The sequence below is a fragment of the Hippoglossus stenolepis genome, chromosome 15, assembly GCF_022539355.2.
Source record: "Hippoglossus stenolepis isolate QCI-W04-F060 chromosome 15, HSTE1.2, whole genome shotgun sequence".
NCBI classification, from domain to species: Eukaryota; Metazoa; Chordata; class Actinopteri; order Pleuronectiformes; family Pleuronectidae; genus Hippoglossus; species Hippoglossus stenolepis.
In genome coordinates, this window is record NC_061497.1 from 2331977 (window position 1) to 2356533 (window position 24557).

The following is a 24557-nucleotide window of genomic DNA, read 5'->3' on the forward strand; positions in this document are numbered from 1 at the left end:
TCCTCTGGAGAAAAAAAGGACCCTAAGAGGAGGGAGATGAGGAGACCAAATTAAAGAGGGAGGGAAGAGGAGCTCACAGCCATGTTTGAGGAATATGAGGAAAACATATTGTTGAACTATCACAAAATAACAGGTGGTGCTTAGGAAAGGTCAGGAGCTGAGGGTTTCTCTGAGGGTATGGATGGTATAGCGGAGCTGCGGTGAGGGCTCTGGTCTTGCATCCGGGAAGTGCTGACTTGTGGATTGAAGATGCGGGTCAGTGCCTGGCTTGTCTGTGTGTCCTGGCTCTTCACCTGGGCAGCGTATTCGGCAAGGTGCAAGTGCCAAGACATGTGTCCATCAGAGCAGGGACTGGAGAAGAGGTCAAAGACCCGGGTCAAGGAGCACGTTCGTCACAGCGTTGGACATCAGCACACGCTCCACAGGAAGAGGCCACTCCGCAGAAAAGGTCCGTTCTTATCCCACACAACTTTCCGACTGCATGCTCAGATTACTGTATGCTCGGACTCACTAAGATCTGCTGTTAAACTGAGTCATTTGTCCAAATAGGACATTATTTTGAATGACATAATTGAATCTGATTGAGTGTTAACATTGGCATTACTTCCTTATTGCTTTGTATCCCACACACCTCACAGCTTATTGTGTAAAAATTATAATAGTAATTGGAAAATTAACATTTGGAACTAACTAATCAACTCTTTTTATACTTTAGAATACTTTGTTTCCTCTGATTTTATTAAATTCAGAGTTGTTATAAAGTTAAATATTGTAATTGCACCAAAACAGATACTGGACATGTTAGTCTTGATTTACATGTTTGATTAGCTATGTATGAATTTTTCCACCATAAACCTATATTAACAGACAAAGAAATTTACAGTATCTTATTTTGTTATTTGGGCAGCAAGATGACGAAGAGATTTAACGGGAAGAGGTGCTGTCAGCATTTGAGGTCTCACAGACACCTAGAAAATGCCAAACACTACATTTGGGAGAAATTGTCACTGAGTAAAGACGTTTTTTCAAGACAACTGACAAATGTATTGTGTTGGGATTTCACAGTTGTTAAAATGTTCAATTGTCCTTTCACTGCTGTGGAGAAACAATCTGCCTAAAGCTACTGTGAGAATCATTATCATGCTCCAACTTAAATTAAATTAAAGACTAAAATGAGTTTTAACACAACATGACACGGACCAGCTCCCTTCTAAAAGGTTTATTGGTAAAAGAGACAATGTAATGTAGAAGCTCTGTAAAACCGATGCAGTTTTGTGTCTATTCTTTAGAGACAGATTATATAACAAGTGGATGAGAATTGTAACAATGTAAATGTGATGGAATGTGATGATTGAAAAAGATTGTTGCAGATTCACAGAAAAGGTTTTGCTGTGATTATTTGAATTAAGTCAAGTCACTAACTAATAAGCCACTAAAATGGAGGTGCATTACATTAGAACACACAATGCCTTTTTGTCTAAACTAGCTTTAAAGCAGTCTTTCATGTTCACATGATTGTTTATCCATTTACCAAACACAGTTGAATTACACTTAGAATTTACTCTGAAGTCACTTTTTATCACATTCTTCACTACCACTGACACATTCTGTCTTTTTCTCACTCCATCCCGCCCTCTTTGCGCGCTCCGACACTTCCCCTGACCTTTGGTCCAGCGCCTCAAAGAGGTTCCTTCCCTCGCCACATCGCAGCCCAGCGCCATTCCCATGACTTGTGTTTAGCCGAGACTCATCCTTCATCCTCTCTAAAGCTTTTGTTGCCGTCTGAAAGCTGGCCGATGCCGGGGCCATCAAGCCCGAGTTGTTGGATCAATATAAACATCCATCACTTAGCCCCGGGTCTTTCTGAGCCTCACAATGAACAGTTCACTAAACAATGCTTTATTTATGTGAGCCATTGGAGGGAATGAACTACTGGTAGTCCACTTATTTCCTGGCTGCTTTTCCTTTGCTGTGATGGGACTTGGAAGTAGCTCTGCCTACTTCTTTTGCTTCATACCATCACATCTTAGAAAATACACAGAAGACCTGTGCTGCTCTTTAAATTGTTTTTGCAGTTAGCAAACAAAAGATCAACATTAACATTTTATAGAGGTATACAAGGTGAGGTATCAGTGCAAGTTCTTCATTAGAAAAGCCCCTAATTAAACGTCAGTGGAGGATAATACACATTTTTCTAGTGAGAGATGTAAAAACACCACATTTAACATTCTCATTGGCTTTTGATATGGCTATTTCCAGTGTGAACACAGTACATACTTACCTGCTTTGAATGTTGTGTGGTAAGTTGTTTGCTATGTTGTGCGGAACCAAGTTGACATTTCTATTTACAATGTTAAAGTAATATTATATGCATTATTTCAGATGAATATAATAAACCAACTCATAAAGTGCCTTATGCATCTTTCACTTAAAATATACTAAACCATTAGACAGACGGAACCTAAATAGCAGCTTACTAACAGTTGAGCTACTTTGTGAAGTGATTGTATGTGTGAGAGACATATCATTTCCTTCCATTGTTTAGAAACACGGGAGATTCTGAACTTCCTGCCACATGAAAGCATTGAAAGCTCTGCTGCCAGAAATCGTCAAAAACAATCTCCAAGTTGGGCCAGCATATTTAGAAGGCAACAAAATTATACACCCACCTCAACTATTTATATTTAATTTGATTAGACAAAAACTGGGAATTCTTCTCATTCACCGGGAGCAGAGTTTAATGGTATGTGACAATGTTGAAAAAAATGCTTATATATTTAAAGGTTCAGTGTGTAGGATTTAGTGACATCTAGTGGTGAAGTTGCATATTTCAGCTGAATAACCCTCACCTCACCCTCCCCTTCCAAACATGAAAGAGAATATTTGGAAGCATTCAATTTTCCTAAAAACTCAAAAGGTGTTTAGTTTGTCCAGTTTGGACGAGTGTAAAAACAAATGGCGGCCTCCGTAGACAGAGGACACGCTCCTGATGTAAATATAAAGAATTTAAATATAAGTGTAAAAACAACAATTCGTACAATTTAGATGATTACACAGTAGTAAAATCTTGACTAGGATTATTTTGATGTATAGATGTTCAATTATAGATGTTCAATGTCTGCCAATATATCCCTTTCACCTAAATCTTACACACTGGACCTTTAAACTCTTATGGTCTTTTCTAGTGTTTTTATCAAAACAATGGATACAGATTAAAGTGAGCAGAGAGCTCAGCAGCTGGAACGTTAAATGTTACTTCTCTCTAGCTTAAAAAAAAGCAGAAAACATATTGCAATAGTGTTGTATTGATAAATCATCCTGTTCATCCCATTGGAATCATTAATTATTTATTAATTAATTTCAGTCTACACTTTCCTTATTAACTTTCCCAGTGTAATCTAATACACTGTGATAGTATATGTGTTTTGTATGTACAGTGTATGTGTATATGTGTATAAGAGTCTTTATGAACTTTAAAGTTGTTCCACACTGACTTGTGACATCAACCCCAGACAGGTTCAGGTTGTCAAGCTTTTGTCAGACAGCTGGAAAAATACAGGAAGCTTGTGGTACTGCCTTCAAATTAAAAGTCTAAAATTATTTTTTTGTAAATAAAAGAGTTAAATAAAAAAATGAAACAGTGCAAAAAACATACAAATACTGGTTCAAAAAATATTATTGAGTTTATAGTGTTATATGTGTAAAGTGCAGTAAAGTGGATTTATTTTTGCTCAGGATGTGTCTTATTTTGAAAAAGGTGTCCGTCTGTCACTACGCCAGCTGTGTTCACGGGACAGAACAGAAACACCGAGTCACATTATGGGACAGAAATACGTGTTGTCCGTAAATTTAGAGAAACATGTTGTTGGATCTTAAAAACAGTTTGACGGAGGAAGAAAAATAAACTACGTAATTTACATCTAGCTTCATAGTTAGTCTGGTAGAAGTTATTCATCACGTTAGCTTGGAAAGTTTGTGTTCATGTTAACGATGAGAATATGGTGGTCGGTGTTGGGGGTCTTTCTGTCCGGTGAGTACATTTGAGTATTCATGTGTTGACTCATTTTAAAATATAATATTATAAATAGAGTAAATATACACTGTAAGTGTAATATTAAGTATCATGTTTGTTTAATCAAGCTGGAAGGACATTTCCCTGCTCTTCCTCTTTACTTCAGGTATAACAAACAGTGCATATTGTATATTGTTTATATACAGTGTTTGACCACAAAGGTTACTCATCAGACTTCAGATTCAAAAGACATTTTTCGTCATGCAAAGAACCAGACAATTTCACATTTGAACGATATTTCGCTGCATCTGACCCACAATACAGGAGACAGATAAATAATCAAAAATTACTTAAACAATAGAATAATATTAAAGGCAGCATTAAGTGTAAATTGCTCACAAAACCCAGTAAATCTAAGAGTATTGCTCATGACATAATTGTGAGTATATTGTACACGTTCATATTACAACACGGTAGATTGCACACAAGAAAAAATATGAAGTGTAAAACTATACATATCAGTATATTGCTCAGTAAAACAACTGAGTGTGTTGCAGTTTGTCTCCTGAATGTCCACTTACAATATTGTGATCATTCATTTTTCTCTTTCGGTTAAATCTGACTTCACTTTCCCTGCATCGATTTTCCAGAATCTCCGACTTGTGAATTCAAAGTTCTTTTATTTAATATCTATTGCCAATTCATTTTCTGTTGATCTAAATCAACTACAGCAATCCTTTCAAGAGGTGTGGCCCTTTCCAATAAGTGGGGCAGGAGATGTTGAGGTGTGTGGTTTGGATGCGGCCCACCTCGCATTCTCGTACTTCTTTTTGTTTTAAATACATTGTGTACCTAAATCCTTTGGAACCCATTGATTAATTGTTTTTCCATGAGGTCTGGAGAGTGAGAAGCATCCTTATCCTCCCTCCTGAGAACATATGTTGACCATGACGCACCGATGTTTTGCCTGCATCCTCTTTTTTCTTCCTCAGAATGTGAAGAGACAAAGTGACAATGAGGTTAAACAGGCTATTGTCAGCTCTAATTTGAAGGCATTTCCAGCTATAGTGAATCAATGACCAGCCAAGCCTCTTTCTCTGTCCCTGCCAATTCAAGGCAGCCAAAACTATTTGGCCAGATTACAATGATATTCAATTCAAATGTGAAATAACACAGCATTTTGTTTCACACGATTCTTAATGTTTGTAGCCCATGGACATCTCCAGACTATTGATATTCTGGCACTCTTTTGGCTGTGTCTTTTCTCTCCTTTTGGCACTGTTTTATTTTGAATGAACCAGGCAGCATGCAACACTTGTAAAGAAAGTGTGAATGAGAAAGGAAGCAGCAATTAAAAGTTAATCTTGTTAAACTTAACTGCTTTTTGACACAATATTTTCGGAACGTAATCAGTTTTGGAAATATTTTACTTTGTAAACATTTCGGAGTAAACTTCTTCTTGAAGGGGGTCTTTTGTTCTATGCGGATATACTGTACATGGGGAAGTTCCAGTTCGCCTTTGTTGTGGTTGATGTCCCTGAGACCTTGGAGCCTCCTCCCCTCTCAGGAAGCTGATCACATTCTCCCTGTTTCCTTCAGCCTGGGCATCCAACTCCATGGGAAGTTTAAACAATGGCATTCCACTGCTGCTGGCTGCAAATAGACATTGTTTGTTGGTGGCAGGGTTTAAACGTGTTTGTAGTGGGTGTTCTGTTGCCAGTTAAATAAACTCTGGGGTGGTTTTATGAGATACATGCATTCATAATACGTGTTTTGATCTGGAAATAATCATACTCTTATGGCAAAGTGTAAGGATCAAATACATTTCCAGACAGCTTACTGAGCAGCTGTAGCTCTTTCTGCTTTTCTACATCTGATTAAATAGAACCACAACATACAGTAGCTCACTCCATCTCAATCCTCCTCAGGTTCCAGAGTTCATATGGAAGAGACCCCGCCCCGTATCGTCCTCAACCCCTCTGACGTGGTAGTGAAAGTTGGGAATCCCGCTTCCCTCTCCTGCCGCGCCGATGGCAGCCCCAAGCCAACCATCGAGTGGCTGTACAACGGTCAACCCCTGGAGACAGTGAATGGAGATGGGTACTGGCAGTCCATGGTTCTGTCAGAGGGCAGCCTCTTCTTCCTGAGTGTCGGAGGGGGCAGGCGAGGTCAGGCACAGGAAGGTGTCTACACCTGCGTGGCCAGGAACAGTGCAGGGAAGGCCACCAGTCGAAATGCGTCACTGTATATCGCAGGTAAGATCAGGCACTGCTGAAGTGTCTTTGAACATATATATATATTTGAACAATCAACTATCAAACTACACATTTACAGATTTTTTACACGTTTACAAATCCGATTTCACTAATGCATAATTTAAATACACATTTGTAAATTCCTGTACGTATTCGCAAATCTGAGCACACATTTACAGATTCTTTTAGATAGACACAACTGATTATGCACACCCACACAGATTGACATGGAGTTACACAACTCTCCACTCTCAGACACACACACACACACACACACACACACACACACACACACACACACACACACACACACACACACCCCAGAGGGCTGATGAAGATGTATGTTGTGACAGTGACAGAGGTCTACAATGTCACTGTTTGCTGGACAGGGAGTCGCAATGTGCTGCTAATTGACCTCGGGCCCTCTCTGTGGACTTATCTGTATGACAGGCAGCTTCTGCGGCTGCTTGTCTTTGACTCTTACAGGACACAGATGAAAGCTGCAGTGGAAAAGGACAGTTTACATAAACTATTTGAGCTTTGGCACAGAAAGAGACCAAAACAGCAGAAATTCAGTTTCTGTCACTGATGATGACTTGAAACATTTTATATCATATGAATGTTTTGTGAGGATGATTTTAAGTTGAAGTGAAACAATTGATTGATCTATTGTTGATGGACGGAATGGACGTGATGTTATCTTCGGCTCTGGAAACATAATGACACACTAACAATTTATAGACAAAACAGTTGATTACTATAAAAAAAGGATAGGATACTAAAAATAATCATTAGTTGCAGCTCTAAGTTAAAACATGATTTGCTGTGAGCTTTAGTAGGAAAAAGCTTTGTCACATTAATGATAAAAAGAGATGACTTTAATGGTTAATAGTTTTTAAAGGCTGGTTTATTGCCTGACTTTGTAGCTGGTAATGAGGTGAGCCCACAAAATCACAGTGATGTTTGGTTGGGAATGATACAGTTGGTGCTGCTGGTTGCATGATTGCGAGTGTGTTGTTAGAATTGTGCACACCACTGTGCAAAGTGGGATTTCTACTGTTGTGTTGAGGAAAAAAGAGTTATTGATTTGACTTGGGGCAGCACAGTGACAGTAAACCGTTGTTATTGTTTTATCTGTGTTGGATAAACATTGAAACTCATCTATTTCATTTCACTTCATCTAGCTGATCATGATACAGACAACTAATCAGAAATGTTTTCAGAGTATTCATGGCTCTGGATGTGACGGAGGCCTGTAATTCTGACCCAGCTGAGACAACTGTGTTGTTCCAGTGTTGCAGGAGGAGTTCAGCGTGGAGCCTAGTGATGTGGAGGTGGCAGAGGGGGATGTGGCTGTCTTAAACTGTGGCCCCCCAGCGGGACACCCTCAACCTAACGTCGTCTGGAAGAAGGATGGCTCGCCGATAAACAGCAGTGACCACCACTACACTGTAAGGCGTCTCTCTCTCTCTCTCTCTCTCTTCTCTCTCTTTCACTCATGAAACTTAGCAAACACCTTTTAGACATGCACCAAGTTTGCAAGCATTTTTGTTAAGGTGATGATGGTGAATTTAAAAAGGGACAACAGCCCTGATTAAAACCAATGTCCCAGAATGCATTTTAACAGAAAACAATCTGTAATAGACATGGACATCAAGCAGGACAAAGCCAAAAGAAAATGTCTCCACATTTGAAAGGAAGGCCAAGATACTCTTTGAGGTGTATTAGAGTCAGAAGTTGTATTTCAGATTTTTAACTCATTCATGTGTGAAATTTGTTTAGATTCAATGTGACTTTCTGATCCTGAGTATATCATTAGGATGACCATCGCAAATAAACATCCTTTAATCTACATACAAATATTCGAGGAAAGACGCACAACTGAAAATCATTACAGTTAAATTTTTAAAAGGTCCCTTGTTTTTTTTGGTTATTTTTTTTAACATTCTTTTCATTGGTATTTAACAACTACAACAGAAAAATTCCCATCCAACACACAACCAACCCTCCCAACATCCTAACATGGTTACAAAGAAAAAAGAGAAAGAAAAAAACAATCAATAAGTAGATAAATACAAAATGAAAGACAATTAAATAAGAAATAAATCATAAGTGCACCTTATGACACCATAATTACACTCACAGTAACAATCCTAATGTAGACAGAGAAGACTGGACTGATCCACAGGTGTAATCTATTCTCTCATGTCCTTCAAGTTGTAAAAATATTGTCACCATTACATTACATATCATTTAACTGGCGCTTTTATCCAAAGTTTCTTACTTCCCTGCAAGGTGTATTTTATTTTAACTTACTTAAATGAAACAGTATCTATCAGCCATCTGACGTGAAATGGAGGTCTTGATCATTTCAACTTTAACAGAATGAGGTGGCGTGCCAAATATGTTGTGAACACAATCACATTATGTATGTTAGATGACCATTATGCATTGACACCAAACAGGGCAGTAACGGGCTGTGCATCAATGGTGACACTGTATGCTTTACTTAGAGATCCAAACACTGCCTCGCAGAGAGAGCGACGGCTGAGACAGACCCAGAAAATGTCAAACTGAGTTGCTGAAGCACCCTTGTGGAACAAAGTGAGATGTCTGTTTCCACTTATAGATCAGGTCTATATAATATAATATAATATAGTTTACCTTTTTTGCAGTTGTGTTGTAGCAGTATTATTCTGGATGTGTGTGTGTGTGTGTGTGTGTGTGTGTGTGTGTGTGTGTGTGTGTGTGTGTGTGTGTGTGTGTGTTGTGTGTGTGTGTGTGTGTGTGCGTGGACTGCTAACTTGCTTACTCACAATAATGCATGAAGTCCACCACCTGGACACAGAGCTTTGAAAAAAGCTTCTTGACATCTTTGTGTCCGTGGCTGCTGCCCGAGCAAGACAAACATATTTTGTACATGCAGTCTTCCACTCTTGCTGGCCCAGCTGCCCAGTCCCCCACCTCCCTGATGATCTCTAATTCTGTGGTCACGTGCGCACTCCCCTGGCTGGCTTTGACACACACAGGTACTGTGTACTGCAGTGGGCTGACCACTCAGGCATTGGACCTGGAAGTTGCAGCTCCACGGACAGTGAAACCTGCTTTATGATCCAGGGGTTTGCACTGAAACCAGACCCAAAGCTCCGGTGTTTAGCTCCACACCAAATCCACCATTTAAGTCTGAATTTGATTCTCTGTTTGCCATATTTTAGTGATGAATGACCATCATCTATTGCACCTTTCTAACCTGATGGCTTCAAATATGCTGTCTTCAGTGTACAAAACAGGCTTATACATTAGTTGTTGCATGTTGAAAAAGAAAAAAAGTAACTCATCCTGCGGAGAAAAAAAAAAAGAGATTTACTTTAAAAGACAAAGATGTTGCTCATGATTTAAATGACAGAGGAGCAGCCAAAATGGCGGAGTGATGGAGCTTAATAAATATTTCCACTCATTAAACAGTGTTCCTGGTTAAGTGACATCTACTGATAAAGACATAATAAATAGACTCTTTAAAATCCATCAACTGTATAGTAATATTTAATTGTAAATCTTATCTTACACTGACCAAACACATGACATGTGAAGCTGACGCATTGTGACAGTGACCTGTGTGTTTTCTGCTCCTGTGCTGTAGGAGCTGAGTGGAAAGCTCATCATCGCTCCTGCAGAGAAGAAACACTCTGGTGCTTATGTGTGTGTGGCCAGTAACACTGTGGGAGTGAGAGAGAGCAGAGCGGCTCGGCTCTCTGTGATGGGTGAGACACTTTATTACCACTTCACCATTACCAGTTCTCTACCAGTGTATTTTCAATGCTTTTCTTTTTATTGTGATAAGAAAAGATCTCCGTCTACAAACAAATCACTCAGGCACCGTACGGTAAAGGCAAGTACTGACTTCCTCTTCTCTTCTACTGCAGCCAAGCCTGTTCTGATGCTGAAGCCAGAAAATGTGTCGGTGAAGATGGGGGAGTCTGCCCAGTTCTACTGCCAAGCCAAAGGTGACCCTCCACCCACTGTGCTCTGGAGCAGAGAGCAGGGGCCACTTCCTAACGGCAGGTACATGTGACAAAACAAACAAATACAGTCTCTTAATACCTGATCATTGCTTATTTGTGACACAAGACATATTGATTTAAGAATGTTGCCTCAATCTTTTTCTCAAATAAATGACATTTTATCTTTTGGTATGACCAATTTTAACTGCTTGAACACACACTTCAATAAGTCCTTGAAAATCACCATGTCATGTTGCCATATGTATATTATTTTAGCTTGCCACTGAGCTGACAGAGAGTTTCCTCACGGCTTATTTCTTTCCTGACATCTAAATTTCAGTTTTTTTCACAGATGTCAGGGGCACTAAATTTGATACTAACTGTCCTATATGCAAATACAGGTACCTTGTAAACCCAGACCAGACTCTCCAGATCCATTATGTGACAGCCCAGGATGCTGGGAAGTACATCTGCACTGCTGTAAATGTTGTAGGTGTGGTCACTGCCAGCGCACAGCTACAAGTTGAAGGTAAGAAGAAGTCTGAAGCTTTAAAATAAAATATAAGCACAAAAAAAATGCAGTTTTTCATTGTAAATACTTTGTGAATACTAGCCAGACATTTCACTAACGCTCAGATTGAACTGATGAGGGCTGCAATGACAGACTGGTTAATGTTTTTAGTTTATTTTTAATGGGAACTGAAGCTCAAGGGATGCTCAAGATAAGAAAGTGTAGATCAGTACATTGTTGTTGGTAGCGTTAGAAGGAGTGATGACGCAGAACAGACCGACTCAAGGTGATTAGAGCAAAAATAGTGTTTAAATTTGAAATAGATTCTAAAAGATGAATTGAAATAAAACTCTTTTTTTCCAGAGGTTGCCAGCACTATACAGAAAGACCTTCACAAAGAGCTGTCCACCCTGCGAGTGGCTCTGGAAAATGTCACCATCATGGCCCCTGGGTCCAACATATCCCAAGTACAATGGAAGGTATGGAAAAGCTTTTGCACAGGGTTTCAGAGAAAGCATGAATATTTCAGCTGTGCGAGCCACACTGTTCCCTCTCCCTGACCAGCTCCAGTTCCTCCCGGCACAGCCACATTACCTTGATGGCTTCGAGGTTCTCTATCGCTGCCTGCTGCCTGCCAGCTCGGACTGGGCAGCAAAGAAGGTGACACTGCCCAGCTTCCAGACTCAGGTGGGCCCTTTAAAGAGAGGCTACAAGTACGAGTTCAAAGTTCGTCCCTATGGAAGTAGCTTGTATGGAAGGGAGAGCAACACCCGGCACTTCAGAGTTCCAGAGACGGGTGAGAAATGGTTTGATTTGAGAATATTCATGTCCTGTCTTTTTTTTTTCTAAAACATACACGAGTACGAGTGCATACGAGTGCATATTACAGCCATGGTGAGATAATAGTAAAGTCTGACTTAATTACACAGTTCCCAGTGCCTCTCCGCTGGCTGTGTCCATCACAGTGAACCATGAGCTGAATAACACCATCCACCTGAGCTGGGAGCCTCCTCCTCATGAAACCCACAACGGTGTCATCCAGGGATACCAGGTAATAACCTGAGACACTCAGAAGTTTCAGCTCCTGAATTCCTAATAACTTCCTCAATATCTGTGTGATTTGTATTTCAAACCATGAATACAGACAGTTTAAATATTAGATTAAAAACATGAATGATTGGAGGATCATGTTAAGGATACAAACTGTCTCTGTGCTCAGGTGTGGTGTGTGGAGTCTGAGGAGCAGCAGTATCAGAACTGGACAGTGGACAGTGGAGAACACAGCCTCGATATCTCTACTATCAAAGCAGGGAAACGATACTGGCTCACCATGGCAGCTGTCAATGGAGCCGGAGTTGGAACACCGTGTGACCCCCATGGATTTGTCATCAGTGAGCAAAAGAGAACTGTTAATCTCCATATCCGGATAGTGCGCTGATAAAGTGGAGTCTGTGTCCTCAGTGTGACGCCAAACTGATTTCATCTGTTTCCTGTTTGCTTCTCAGACACACAGATAGGGGGCCCCCCTGAGTCAGACATCCAAAGACGACATCTGTCTCAGATCCTGTTTCAGGACCCAGTGTTCATCGGCATTATTGGCGCCCTCCTGTGGTGTGTTCTGATGGTTGCAGTTGTCTACCTCTTCAGACGCCACAGCAGGACAGGCCACCTCATACCAGGACATGGCAAAGTGAAAGGTGCATATTTTATCATTTCAAAACATGCTCATTCTAAAAAATAACAAAAAAAAGTGGTTGGACATGCTTTAATTGGCTGTTGTATTTTTTTTCTCCTTAGGTTTACGCAGACTGGCCAGTGACGATCTCATTATTAAACACAGGTACAGTGTAGACAAAAGCGTGGTGTTAATACATGAGGTGTAATGTAAAAAGCCAAGATATTTAAGTTGTAATATTGTGTCTTCTTAGGTACTGTATTGTATTCTGTTGTTTGTCATACACCAGTAAAAGATACATTGTCAGTCATACCTGCATTATTGGACAAGTAAAAAGTTTTGATTCTTATCTGAATCTGAATCACGGTAGTTTTTTTATAATATGTTAAAACTAACCCTGAGATCAGATATATTTTGAAATGTTATTTTTGTCTTGTGTTAACCTAAGATTCTCTTAAACCAAGGTGATGAAGAACCCACCGTCTTTGTAGTTTGAATTCAGATTGAATAATTCATAGATTATAAAATCCACACTTCACTTCAGTGAGTATTACACTGTACAAAGAAGAGTGCCTTATGGTTCATTTTGGTTCAATGTGTGCATCCTCTCTTAAAGCATGGCGGCTCCAGACTCCCCATGGATCTCTGGAGGCTGGAGACCTGCCTTCAGCCAGAAGTATCAGGACTTATGGGCCCAAGGCCAAAAACATCCAGGAATCAGGAGCACTAGTAAGTTACAATGACAGATGTTTGACTAAGCTGGTGTTGTAATGCTTGACATACGTGCTAAACTTTAATTCTAATCTATGTAACTGATTGTGAGTCATTAGTAAGAGGCTCTTTGGGGGTTTTCACACTTAACCTGTTCAGCTGTTTCATTCAGTGTGTTCAGGCTGGTGTGAAAGCTGTCAATCAAACTTATTTTCAGGTGGTCTTGGTCTGCTGCCATGGCGATGTGGTTGGTTTGTGGTGTGAAAGCAAACAGACGAACCAAACTCCCTCTCACCTGATGTGGATAATATGAAATACTGTGGTCTATATTTACGCAACGTTTTTGGTAACCATGGTAACATATTTTCCTAGTCTAATAAGAATTGAGTTAAATCTGGGACCACAGAACAAAAATCTCTGTAATATTACACTACAAAAATCTTTAAGATTTTTGATTTTGGAGTCGCTCATGCAGGATGACATCTCCAAAACTGTCCAATCACCTGTCAATCAAATAACTTTACTCACAGCTCTCGGTTTATTTGGAATAAGTCAATGTGAACGTGAAGAGAACTGAAAGGGAAAAGCCACTGTTGCTTGTTCTGAACATCATAGTGTATTTACAACTTGAATATGAGAACAGAATGACCATAAATATGTGCTGGGACTGCACAGTGTCTGTACTAACTCCTCTGTGTTCCATTAGGTCTCCCAGTCTCATCCAAGAAGGACCCCGGCCGTCTGGACTCAGTTGTCCCCATTGCGACCGACAGCTGCGGAGTTTATGGCACTTTTTACGTGGACCTGATGGGAAACGGCCTCAAGACCTTCAACAGTCCTGGGCCTCGCACTAAAATGCCTCACGGCCTGCAACATCAGCAGGGAGCTGAGACCATCCGGATATTCCCTCAGCCTGTCGCAAAGACCTTGTCCCTTGGCAGCCGTGACGTGCTGCCATGGAAACAAGCCATACGTCCCCAGCCCAAGATGGGTGTGCTGAGAGAGTCATGGGAAAAAAACAACAGCAAGCAAGGTGAATGGTGTTGAGTATGTAATGTCAGTACCACTGTTAGAGTTTGTTAACAATATTTTAATCTTCCTCATTTTTTGCTTGATTCTGCCCGACCATGTTACTTCAACTTGTAAAACATTATTTCAGCTTATAGAGGCTGCAGACTGCTTTTGTTCATTATAAATTCCACATGGAATATTTGACAAATGTGTTCATTTCCTTCCCCCCTCAGAGCTGCATGCAGTAAACAGTGTCCCCATAGTGCCAACCAGAAAGCAGGCTTGTCCCTCCAGTGTCTACAAGCAGAGACTCAGTCACATACCACCAGGTCGACATGGTACGACTGAATCTACACACTGACTTTATGTCCACACACCGACTCCTATCTCACCAGTGGTGTTTTAAACATGTAGTTGAGCTCGAACATGTACAGCGACACAAGTATGAATAAAATAGTAATAATCTATCCTTAGTAAGTGGGATTTTTTTCATTTGTCTCTCCAGGTGGATGTCCAGAGTGTAGTGACGTTGCTGGCTGTCCTCGCCTGCTGCATTACTCTGCGTCAGTCCACCTAGTGGACATGCTGCCCCCACCACCACTGATGCCCATAGACAGCAGCATGGACACACACAGCCTGACCTCTGATGAAGGGTGAGACAAACACACAGACCAGACTGGGGAGAGCAGAAAAGAGACGTCCCGCCTGCACTACTAATTTCTCTGCGACCTCCTTTGGGTCAGATAAAGAAGTAGTATAATGAGAGTGTAGCTCACAGGAACCAGGACAGATAAGATTTAGCAGTGCTGAATTGATTTGGCTCTTTCCTATTCACTTTAGTGGAGAGGGACAATTTGGACTTTCAGATCTGTTTTTAGCTCCTTGCAGACTCTTACTAAGGAGATGAGCGCCTCCTATAGGCCTGCAAGGTGCTTTACATCTCCTACTTGAATGTATGTGGTTAGATCCCAGTCTTCCATCTGCATACCTAAGTGTCCTTGGGCAAGATACTGAACCCTGAATGGCCCTCATAGAAAAGGGCTGCTCACAGATAACAAAGTACTGTAAAGCGCTTTGAGTGGTCGTCAAGACTACTAAAGCTCTATATAAATACAGACTATTTACCATTTATGTACTCCATCTTGTATGTTGTGTTATGTTGCTCTGCAGCTGACTGAATCTTTAATCCAAGGCAGGCCTGCGTAGCATGATTTCCTTTGTTTTGAAAAATATTGAAAGGCATATTTCAAAAATACGATTTGTTAAACCAGGCTGTCCTGCGGTACATCCTCTCATGCAGTCTTCCTCATGTGAGGATGTTTTTGTCCTGTTGAAAGACCCAGGTGGAAACACACAAGACGGAAAAAACATATATGTGAGTGTGGCAATGTCCGATGCCACCGGGGTCTCCCACACACAGCCAGAGACAAAACAGTTGCTTTTCAGAGTACTTTATTACCTCAAACATAAATACAAAAACTCTTAACTTGATTTGCCAGCACTTTCTGCTGGCGTCCAGCTTTTCAGCTCAGTCTTTCGTGTGCGTCTCCTCTATGCAACATGTTCACATTCTGATCCATGAATGCTCAGTAGTCATTACTGCGTCACTGTTAGGGCCACACCCACTGACCAACTCAGCCTTCATTTGGATCTCATCTGATCTTCATTGAGATGTTGATGAAGCTGAAGGGCTTTGGTTGAAACTAATGATCCTCATGAATTACACCAACAGCTTCCATGAGATCCTTGCTAACATTTTTACAAACACAATGTGTAACTCATGATCTCTGTTGAAACCTGCAGAGCAAACATGTACACATCTGAGCTATAGCTATAGAACTCAATACTGCCTGCTATGTGTTGGTACTTCACAACTGTTCACACTTGTGTTATTCATGTCCTAATTAAGCTTTAGTAAATTAAGATTTCATTCCACATAGAACTGCAACAAATTACACAAATGTATTTGAATTCTCTTTGCTAAGAGAGAAGACACATGCAGTGTTGTTGTATGAATCTTCTAATGAAGAAACAAGACACATCACACCTAAAGTGAAACTAACATGGTCATTGCTTAAGGCCAGAAAAAACAAACAAAGTAACAAAAGTTACAATAAGACAGATTAGTTACAAAGTGGCAGGAGCACTTTGACCGTTATGCAGAACAGACTTAATTCCACAAAGCTGACGTTTTGTCTTTGGTCGTCCATCAACAAAGCCTAAGGTAAACTCACTGTGTCCAGCCAAGAGGAAGTCTGCCATCATGTGACTGGAGGGTGTTTCCTTTGTACAGAGCCAGGCTACCTGTGTTTCTCATTTCCAGTCTGTATGCTATGATAAGCTAAACTGCTGCTGGCTTGAGCTTTACATTAAAATCTACCTCTGGATAATATTGACCTGTTTGATATCACCAGTCGTTACTGATTGTCATTGTTTAGAAGAAAGTTGGCCAAAAGGACGACATGTGTCTCTTGCATCTTCCTCAGCTCCAGTCGTTCCACAAAGCTTACAGTGGACATGGGCTCTCTCCAGTCAGTGTGTGAGGAATCAGGCCAGCATGGGCACCCAGGACTCACCGCCAACAGCTGCCCCTCCCACAGCCACCTGTCTACTGCATCCTACACTATGTCACTGGATGATGACCATGGAGGCACACTGACAGCTCAGGAAGCCACCCAGTACCTAGAGCTCAGTCCTAAACCAGAGAGATGCAGGTGACACAACTTTGTAGAAATGGTCTTGTGTTTTAGAAGAAGTAGTCAATGTTGACAGCTACACGTTTGTATAGTTCAGTTTAGAACACATCCAATAAGCTGACCATGTCATCACTCTCTGTAAACAGTGCTCTGCCTGAACAGCGTTCCCTCCTGTCCCACACCTTCTCCCCGAACCTGAGCTACATGTGTGGGCCAGTACGCGACACTCAGCTGGAGGATAACTTTTCCACTGATGAGCTTGAAGCGCCACCAATCGGCCTGCGACGTGCCCGCCTCCAGAGCACGCCTTCCTCCTGCTACAGCGAGTGGGACAGCTCCCTGTGGAACACCTGGAGCTCAGTCATGGACAGCGACATGGCCAGCACCCGCACCAGCCTCATCAGCTCCGTGGATAGCTGTTACACCTCTGACAGTGCACACTTTGCCCACCTGCTGGCTGTGGCAGCAGACTCTATGAGTGGAGCCTCTTTGTCAGGTGAGCACAGGAGGAATATCTGTTGGAATATCAAATCAGAGGAATGGGAGTGATAAGTGTCACATCTTTATAAATTAGGAAATGGAATCAAAAACTTGAAAAATGCTGTTTGGATCCGATTTGCTGTTTTTGAATGATGAGAATTTTATTTTTGTAATCCGTCTTAGAGCTGACATCTACTTAGATGATCTCATTAAGAAAAGTGATGAAAAATTGCCGCCTAGCTTGCCAACCCCAGCACATGGTAAAAAATAAACATTGTGGTCACCAGTGGACACAAATTTGCAGATCTGCCACAGCAGAAGTGGAGATTTTCCTAACGCTAACTTAAACCTAATTCTAACCCTAACCCTAAAACCAAGTGTTAACCCTCAAACAGCCCTTTGTGAGAACTAGCCAAAATGTCCTCACAACGTCAAAATGTCCTCGCAATGATGGTATTGAGCCAGAATTTGCCCTCATAACTATAGATAGACATTCTCACACACACACAATTATTATTATTAACATACAATATTGGCCCCGTACTAAAGTCTTGCCCTAAATCTCATCTGAAATCTCAGGATGACTGATCGTAAAGTATCTTTCAAAATCACAAATTCAAATTTGCATTCTCTCTCCTGATCTAAACTAGGAAATTTACAAACAACTCCCACAAAGAAACTGGATAATTATTATAAAAATAAAGTACAAACATATAATATTAATTAGAGATTGTTTAATAAGAGAGAGACAGAAGAGAGGAGTGGAGGAGAGTATTATTTTTGGTATTTGAGATGGTCTACTGATTAAAATTACAAATTGGTGGTCCTAGAGATAGTGTGGCTAATTGGACATGACACACACACACACACACACACACGCGCACACACACACACACACACACACACACACACACACACACACACACACACACACACACACACACACACACACATTATTAGTAGGATACATTCATTGTTGGTCTAAACGTGGGATATTTTAACAAGAAAGAAGAAAACTAAACTTCTCATTTAAGGCAGTAAAGTAAAGGAGCTCTTGTCACCAGTTATGACTCATTCAATTAATGATTTTAAAATTTTTTTTCTCATTTCATCAAAACCTTTTCGGAGGTAAGATGTTTAAATCACAGGATAAAAACAAAGAATAGAGGAACATCTAAAAAAACAAACATTAATGTTTATTTGTTTTGTGCTGCTTCTCTTCTGTTCATGAATTTGTTTGATTTAGTGTCAAATGACCGGTACATATTTTAGAGTGAGGCTACGCAGATAAGAGGATCCTGTCCTGTTGTGTTTAAAGCTTTCTTCCACCAGATGGAGCTCTCTGTCAAAGAAGACTGGTAACACTCAGCCTTGAAGACAGACCGACAACAGTAAACCTGTCAAACACAACCATAAAATTCAAAACACAGGTTCCTGATATGTGTTCTTGTCACGTTCAAGATTATAAAGAAAATAGAACTAGTTTGGAGGCTGCATATTTCTTTCCAGCTTGTGTGTTTGTGTGTGTGTGTGTTCACCTAAGAGTGTGTGTATGTCAGTGGTTGTTCATTTGTCTGTTGCTTCAAGAAACACAGGCATTCAATCTAATATCTTAGGTGGAACCAGGCAATTACTTTGGGCCTTTCAGTAAATTGAACCTCCAGATGAGTCATCCTTCCCCCTGTGTCACTTCATCAGTCACTCTGTTCTCCCTGAGGGCACCATTCAGCTTTTTCCATTTGCCAAACTTTCACTTTTGTCTGTTGTCTGCCTCTGCAATTTTTCACCCATACAGCAAAGCACCGTTACAAAAAAAATCCCCTGTGTGTTTCCTTTATAGCTTCTAATTCAGTCTAAAGGTCTTTACAGGGTGGGGACATTTTTCTTGTGATTAGTTCACAGGTCATAATAGTCGCAAGTGCCAGTATGAATAGTTTTGGTGTGAAATGGGTATAAAGTCGTCCACAAGGCCTGACAGTAGAGTTTGAGTCCCAAACCTTGGATCACTACACTGACCTCCTTATCTGGTAAATGACATCTTGCTGATCCGGAGCTGTGACGAGTTTTCATCTCTAAAATTGGGAGAATCACATGTATTTCAAAAGGAATTAGGTCACTTGGTCATAAGAGTACATGTTAAATGTGACTTGTGAATTTTTTTTTCTTGATCGACTATACAAAATACTGTCTGCCTATATTCTTATTGAGCTAGGCTAAGAAAATATTCAGCTCTATAATTCACCAAATGTTCATGAACTCTCCACATTAAGGTGAAGAGTTCACCTTAAAGCTGATTTGAAGGACAAAAACAGCAGACTAGCTTGTTTCAGACTGGGCCTCAGTGTAGTTCTCTGCCAGGGCCACTGTAGAGAACAGACTATTCTTATGTTAGTGCACAGCTACGTTCTCTGAGGTCTTTGAAATGTGCCAGTACCTTCATAATCCAGAGAGGGGCTGATGTGAGATGGCACTGTTAGTTCTGCTGCCTCGAGGATATTAGAATAGTTTTATTTTCAGAGACAGACAGCTGCTTCAAAGCTGCTTCTAAATTAGCTTTTCCTCAGAGAATCAGCGTGAAAGGTGCTCCTCAGAGCTCTGGAAGTGTTTACTCATTCTGCTTCTCCAAAGGCAAAAAGGTTCTTGTTTTAATATAATTATGCTCCTCGATATTGGAATGCAGGCCAACATGTCATCCTCTTCTGTGTTTAGACTTTTCTCCGCCGGCTTCCCCCCTCAGCGCCTTGTACCCGTCGTTTCATGCAGAGGGCGACTCGTTCGGAGAGCCGGAGCCGGAGCCTGTTCCTGCGTGGGACTGGAGCATGGCCTGGGTGGAGGAAATGGAGGCGAGGTACAGAGCCCGCTATCCCAGCAGAAGCATCAAACCCTTTAACGCTTAGGGACCCTGCGTCGTGGAAACGTCACCAGTGAGTCCTGAGAACTTCAGAAACACCCCACAGCAACGGCAGAAGTGCAGGACGAGGACAGGGCTCAGACATGATGCTGCAACATTCATTGATTTACGTTAATGGAAATGAAGTAGGAATGGAAGTGCAGGAAACATCATTGAAGTCTGAGTCAGTCAGGCGTGTAGTGGTTTCTCACACACAAAGAAAGAATTGAAGTATAATTGCAGCTCACTCCTTGATGTTTGGAACACCTGTGCCAGGAGATGCACATCTGCTGTTGTTTGCCTGTAAAACCCTTCCCAGTTTACCTCAGGACAGTCCGCCTACTATTTTGCATCCTTTAAATGACTTTCACTGAGTTGCTTGTGTTTTCCTCTCATTAGAGGAGCGGATAATGAGACACTTCCCTCAGGACGCTCTCAGCCAGTGTATTTTGAAAAGGCCAGACAGACACAAAGACAGGATGCAAGACAGGGAGACAGCAGTCATTAGGCAAAAAAAAAAAATACAGCACTACACACTTTTTTTTATTCTGTTCCAAACACATTGCAGCTCAGTGATTCTGTACAGATTTGATTTACTGACCAAATGTAAATATGCAGCTTATTCAACAGATGTTATTTAAAGAATTATAAACACTTTCCAAATCATATACTGTCGTTCTGTTTCACATTCTGAGAATTCTTTTTATATTTTTTGTCTTTATGCACCCTGTCCACTGTTTCATGTTTGCAATGTAACGTACTGTAGTTCAGAGTCACTTTGTTCACATTTATTTGAACTGACATAGGTCTAACCTTTAACCAAGTTGAATTTTAGATATATATATTAAATACAAGTTTAGCTTAGTCTTTGCATGCTTGCTGGTTTTTATATTTCTAAAAATATAAATTCACTAATGGTTGTAGCGTCAAAGTTTTACATTTTGTAAGAATTTGTATTTGTTTTTGTACACATTACATTACAGATGTGTTTTATAGTTTTGAATAAAATCGTTGTATCGCTTGAAATCAATTTGCAGGAGCCTTAACGATATGTGGATGTGTCCGAGTTGAGCTGTAAAATAAAAGCTCCTGCTGACACAGTTAGAAACCAAATTCAACTGAAGGCAACATTATTCTATTTTTCCCTCGTGTCATTTAAAGTTTAAAAGAAAAATACCTCTCCACACGGTGACTGCGTTGTAAAAAAAACCTTCAGACTCCCTTCAGATGATTTAAGGAGCTTTGACACGTCCACCTTTCAGGATGTATTCGCAGTTTCTCGCGGGGGGATTTTCCACTTTGCTGCTGGAGGAAGTGAAGTATCTTTAAATTCCACACTGTCCCTCTGCGTCCTGTGGGCTGGGTTTTAATTGACCCTGCTGTTCTAAATGGCTATGTAGAGCATGAAGGTGATGTTTAGACCTCATCTGTTTGGCTTGACTAGCCAAGGCAAACAATGCTGCAGTGCCTGATAATGGATTCTAATTACAAACCCATTGGAGAGAATAATTAAACCTTAATCAATGGTTTGTTATTACAAAAGCGGGATGAGTGTAATTTTAAACTTGCAGTGTAACTAATATTTCTCTAAAGTAAAAACTACGATTTCCTCTGGTTTCTCCCTGATTAAAGCAGATTATTTGTCTACACTTGTTCTGGTGTTATAATCAAACATGGCCTGACTTGTATGAGTATTAAGGGGAAAAGCTACAGCAGCAGCAGCAGCAGCAGATGCTCTTACAGTAAACCTAATGTGATTTCCTCAATGACTTTGTGTCCAGGATGAGTGTTTGTCATGTGCAAAGCACAACATGCTCCTTTTCCAAAGTAATCCATGTCTTGTATCTGGGTTACTCGGGTCAAATGGAGAGTGGGAGTGTCGAGCTAAGAAGTGCTTTGCTGTCTGTTTCATTTATAAGCTGCACGGGAGCAGCCAAGCCAGAATCAGAATTTATGTGTGGAGAAATAAAAACCCCAAAATGGTCCATAATTACTGGAGCTGAAAAAATACATGCAGGAATGTGAGGTGCAGGGGTCATTTATTTTTCCTTTTCAAGAGAAGAGCAGGATTTACTTCAGTTCATGAAAGATGTTGGAGAAGTTTTTCATGTCCATTCCCTTTTTTACACAACATTTTGATGATATACAAATAAAGTTATTATTATTATTATTATTATTATTATTATTAATCAGCCTGTGCGATTTGCAGTTATTGTCAGATAACGTCTAGCAGACCTGTAATTAGGAGTAAACACATGAGGACATCACACAGAACTGACTTTGTAGCACAAGCTTTGAACTGCTGAGCTATCACACTGTGTTTTATTTACAATCTATATGCAGCAGTGCAAATACTGGATTATGTGTGTGTGTGTGTGTGTGTGTGTAGGTGTGTGTGTGTGTGTGTGTGTGTGTGTGTGTGTGTGTGTGTGTGTGTGTGTGTGTGTGTGTGTGTTAAACTGGACTGCCAAAGGGATTATCCTTCATCTGTCTCTTTTCACTAAAGGCCATATGTTTCCACATGAAGAAGCCCCTGGCTCCACTGGAGAGCACACACACACACACACACACACACACACACACACACACACACACACACACACACACACACACACACACACACACACACACACACACTGACCAACCAGACCACACACTATAGAGGCTCACACTAATGAATCAAGCACTACTGTATTTCTGCTTGTCTTATTAGTTAATATACACACACACACACACACACACACGTACACACATATACACACACGCTTGCCCTTGGGATTTGTGCATCACTGATTTTGGTCTTTGCCAAAATAGCTTCTTTATATAGCATGTCAGCAAAACAATGACCCATATTAGACATGGACTGTAACCTCACACACACACACACACACACACACACACAGAAACAGATTTACTGCATGTCTTTTCTAGTCTGTGATTTTACTAAATAGATAATTACTATTCTCAGACCAGACATAAAACTATGGGCAGCATCGTGTGTGTGTGTGTGTGTGATCTAAGCTTCCAGCCTCATTATACCCCAGCCTGTCCAAAATCACAGGCTACGACCCTGCTCATGAAACTTGACCCTCTTTAGCACTTTCTCCGACAGTCAGTGTTTGCAGCGTGTCTATGTGAAACCGTTTAGCAGTTTGTTGGCTGACATTTGAATCCTCCGGTTGTCATGGTTAAAAGACGCAGTCGTTCATTTCAGTCGACTGACTTTACTGGCACCAATATGTGTATATACGATGGCACTTTATTGATCTTTGGGGAAATGAGGTTGGTTTCACAGCCACTAACGTAACAGGATTCTACATGGGATCAAAGCAAATAGAATAGAAGAACACAAATGGATTATAACGTGAGGAGGAAATAGATACTGAGACAATATTGGTTTAACATGTGCACGGTGCATTCACAGCAAATTGATTTGATACCTTGTTAGAAATAGTATATGCTAATAGAAAGCAGTGGCACTCCAGTTAGTGTGATTACAGCAGCTATCTCTCCCTCCGTCACACAGGCAGCAGCTCCCACAGTGACTGACAGCACCGCTAGCTGTGGTGTTGCATGCTAAAGTGGTAATCATTCAATTAACTGGGAATCAATGGCGCCCGTATGGGTGATCTGTTTCATTATTGCCCTGTCACTCACTCAGGACCAGTTGACCGCCTCAACACACACACACACACACACACACACACACACACACACACACACACACACACACACACACACACACACGCGCACACACCGCACGCACACACACACACACACGACTCACACACACACACACAGACATACACACGGACGCACACACACAGACTCACACACACGCACACATACACAGGTGTGCTGCACATTAGCACATTTATTGGAAGACTGGACTCAGGACACCACATTCATCCATGTGTCTGTGTTGGTTTGCATTTCTTTTTAATCCCATTGTTGCCGCCTTGAGAGAAGCACGTCCCTCCAAACAAACTGTCTATCAGCTTTGTGACAGCTGATCCTTCAGATGATGTGATGGGTTTTAAATGTTTCCTTCTCTCTGACTTATTGTTTTATTTTTGTAATCTTGAAAAACACAGGAGACGTTTCTCAACCCCTGAAGAGACAGTCTGTCTGTAAATTCCCAAATCACCAAACCTGGATTGTTTTTCACTTGACAGCAACGATGTGTTGACTGATGGCAGAGTAACAGTGATACTCAAAGTGACAAAGCAACCAGCAGTTTAAATCAGCAAAGCGTCAACTAGCTGGGACTACTTTTCTTTCCACAGGAAGTGGAAGGGATGTGTCACTTCTCAAG

At 40.9% G+C, this 24557-nt stretch overlaps 1 protein-coding gene across 2 annotated transcripts; it reads left to right on the forward strand.

The window, feature by feature from the left end:
* Positions 1-4: 4 nt before the first annotated feature.
* On the forward strand, positions 5-21887 carry robo4 (roundabout, axon guidance receptor, homolog 4 (Drosophila)). 2 transcript variants are annotated; one of them, XM_035179208.2, is made up of 19 exons: positions 5-448; positions 5941-6267; positions 7561-7718; positions 9908-10028; positions 10191-10329; positions 10670-10797; positions 11143-11258; positions 11344-11575; positions 11709-11830; positions 11999-12170; positions 12285-12476; positions 12577-12619; positions 13071-13183; positions 13872-14198; positions 14410-14514; positions 14682-14829; positions 16663-16890; positions 17019-17368; positions 20062-21887. In XM_035179208.2, the coding sequence occupies exons 1-19, from the start codon at positions 250-252 to the stop codon at positions 20247-20249; spliced, it is 3408 nt and encodes a 1135-aa protein (XP_035035099.2). In that variant the 5' UTR covers positions 5-249; the 3' UTR covers positions 20250-21887. The 2 variants fall into 2 exon arrangements, with proteins under 2 accessions (XP_035035099.2, XP_035035101.2); XM_035179210.2 differs by lacking the exon at positions 5-448 and adding an exon at positions 3799-4030.
* Positions 21888-24557: the final 2670 nt, after the last annotated feature.

Excerpts from the sequence above, each read along its gene's own strand:
- robo4 (XM_035179208.2), top strand. The coding sequence starts at position 250 with ATGCGGGTCAGTGCCTGGCTTGTCTGTGTGTCCTGGCTCTTCACCTGG. Across the intron at positions 6,268-7,560 it reads TGCGTCACTGTATATCGCAG|TGTTGCAGGAGGAGTTCAGC; the intron begins GTAAGATCAGGC and ends GTGTTGTTCCAG. Across the intron at positions 11,576-11,708 it reads CTTCAGAGTTCCAGAGACGG|TTCCCAGTGCCTCTCCGCTG; the intron begins GTGAGAAATGGT and ends TTAATTACACAG.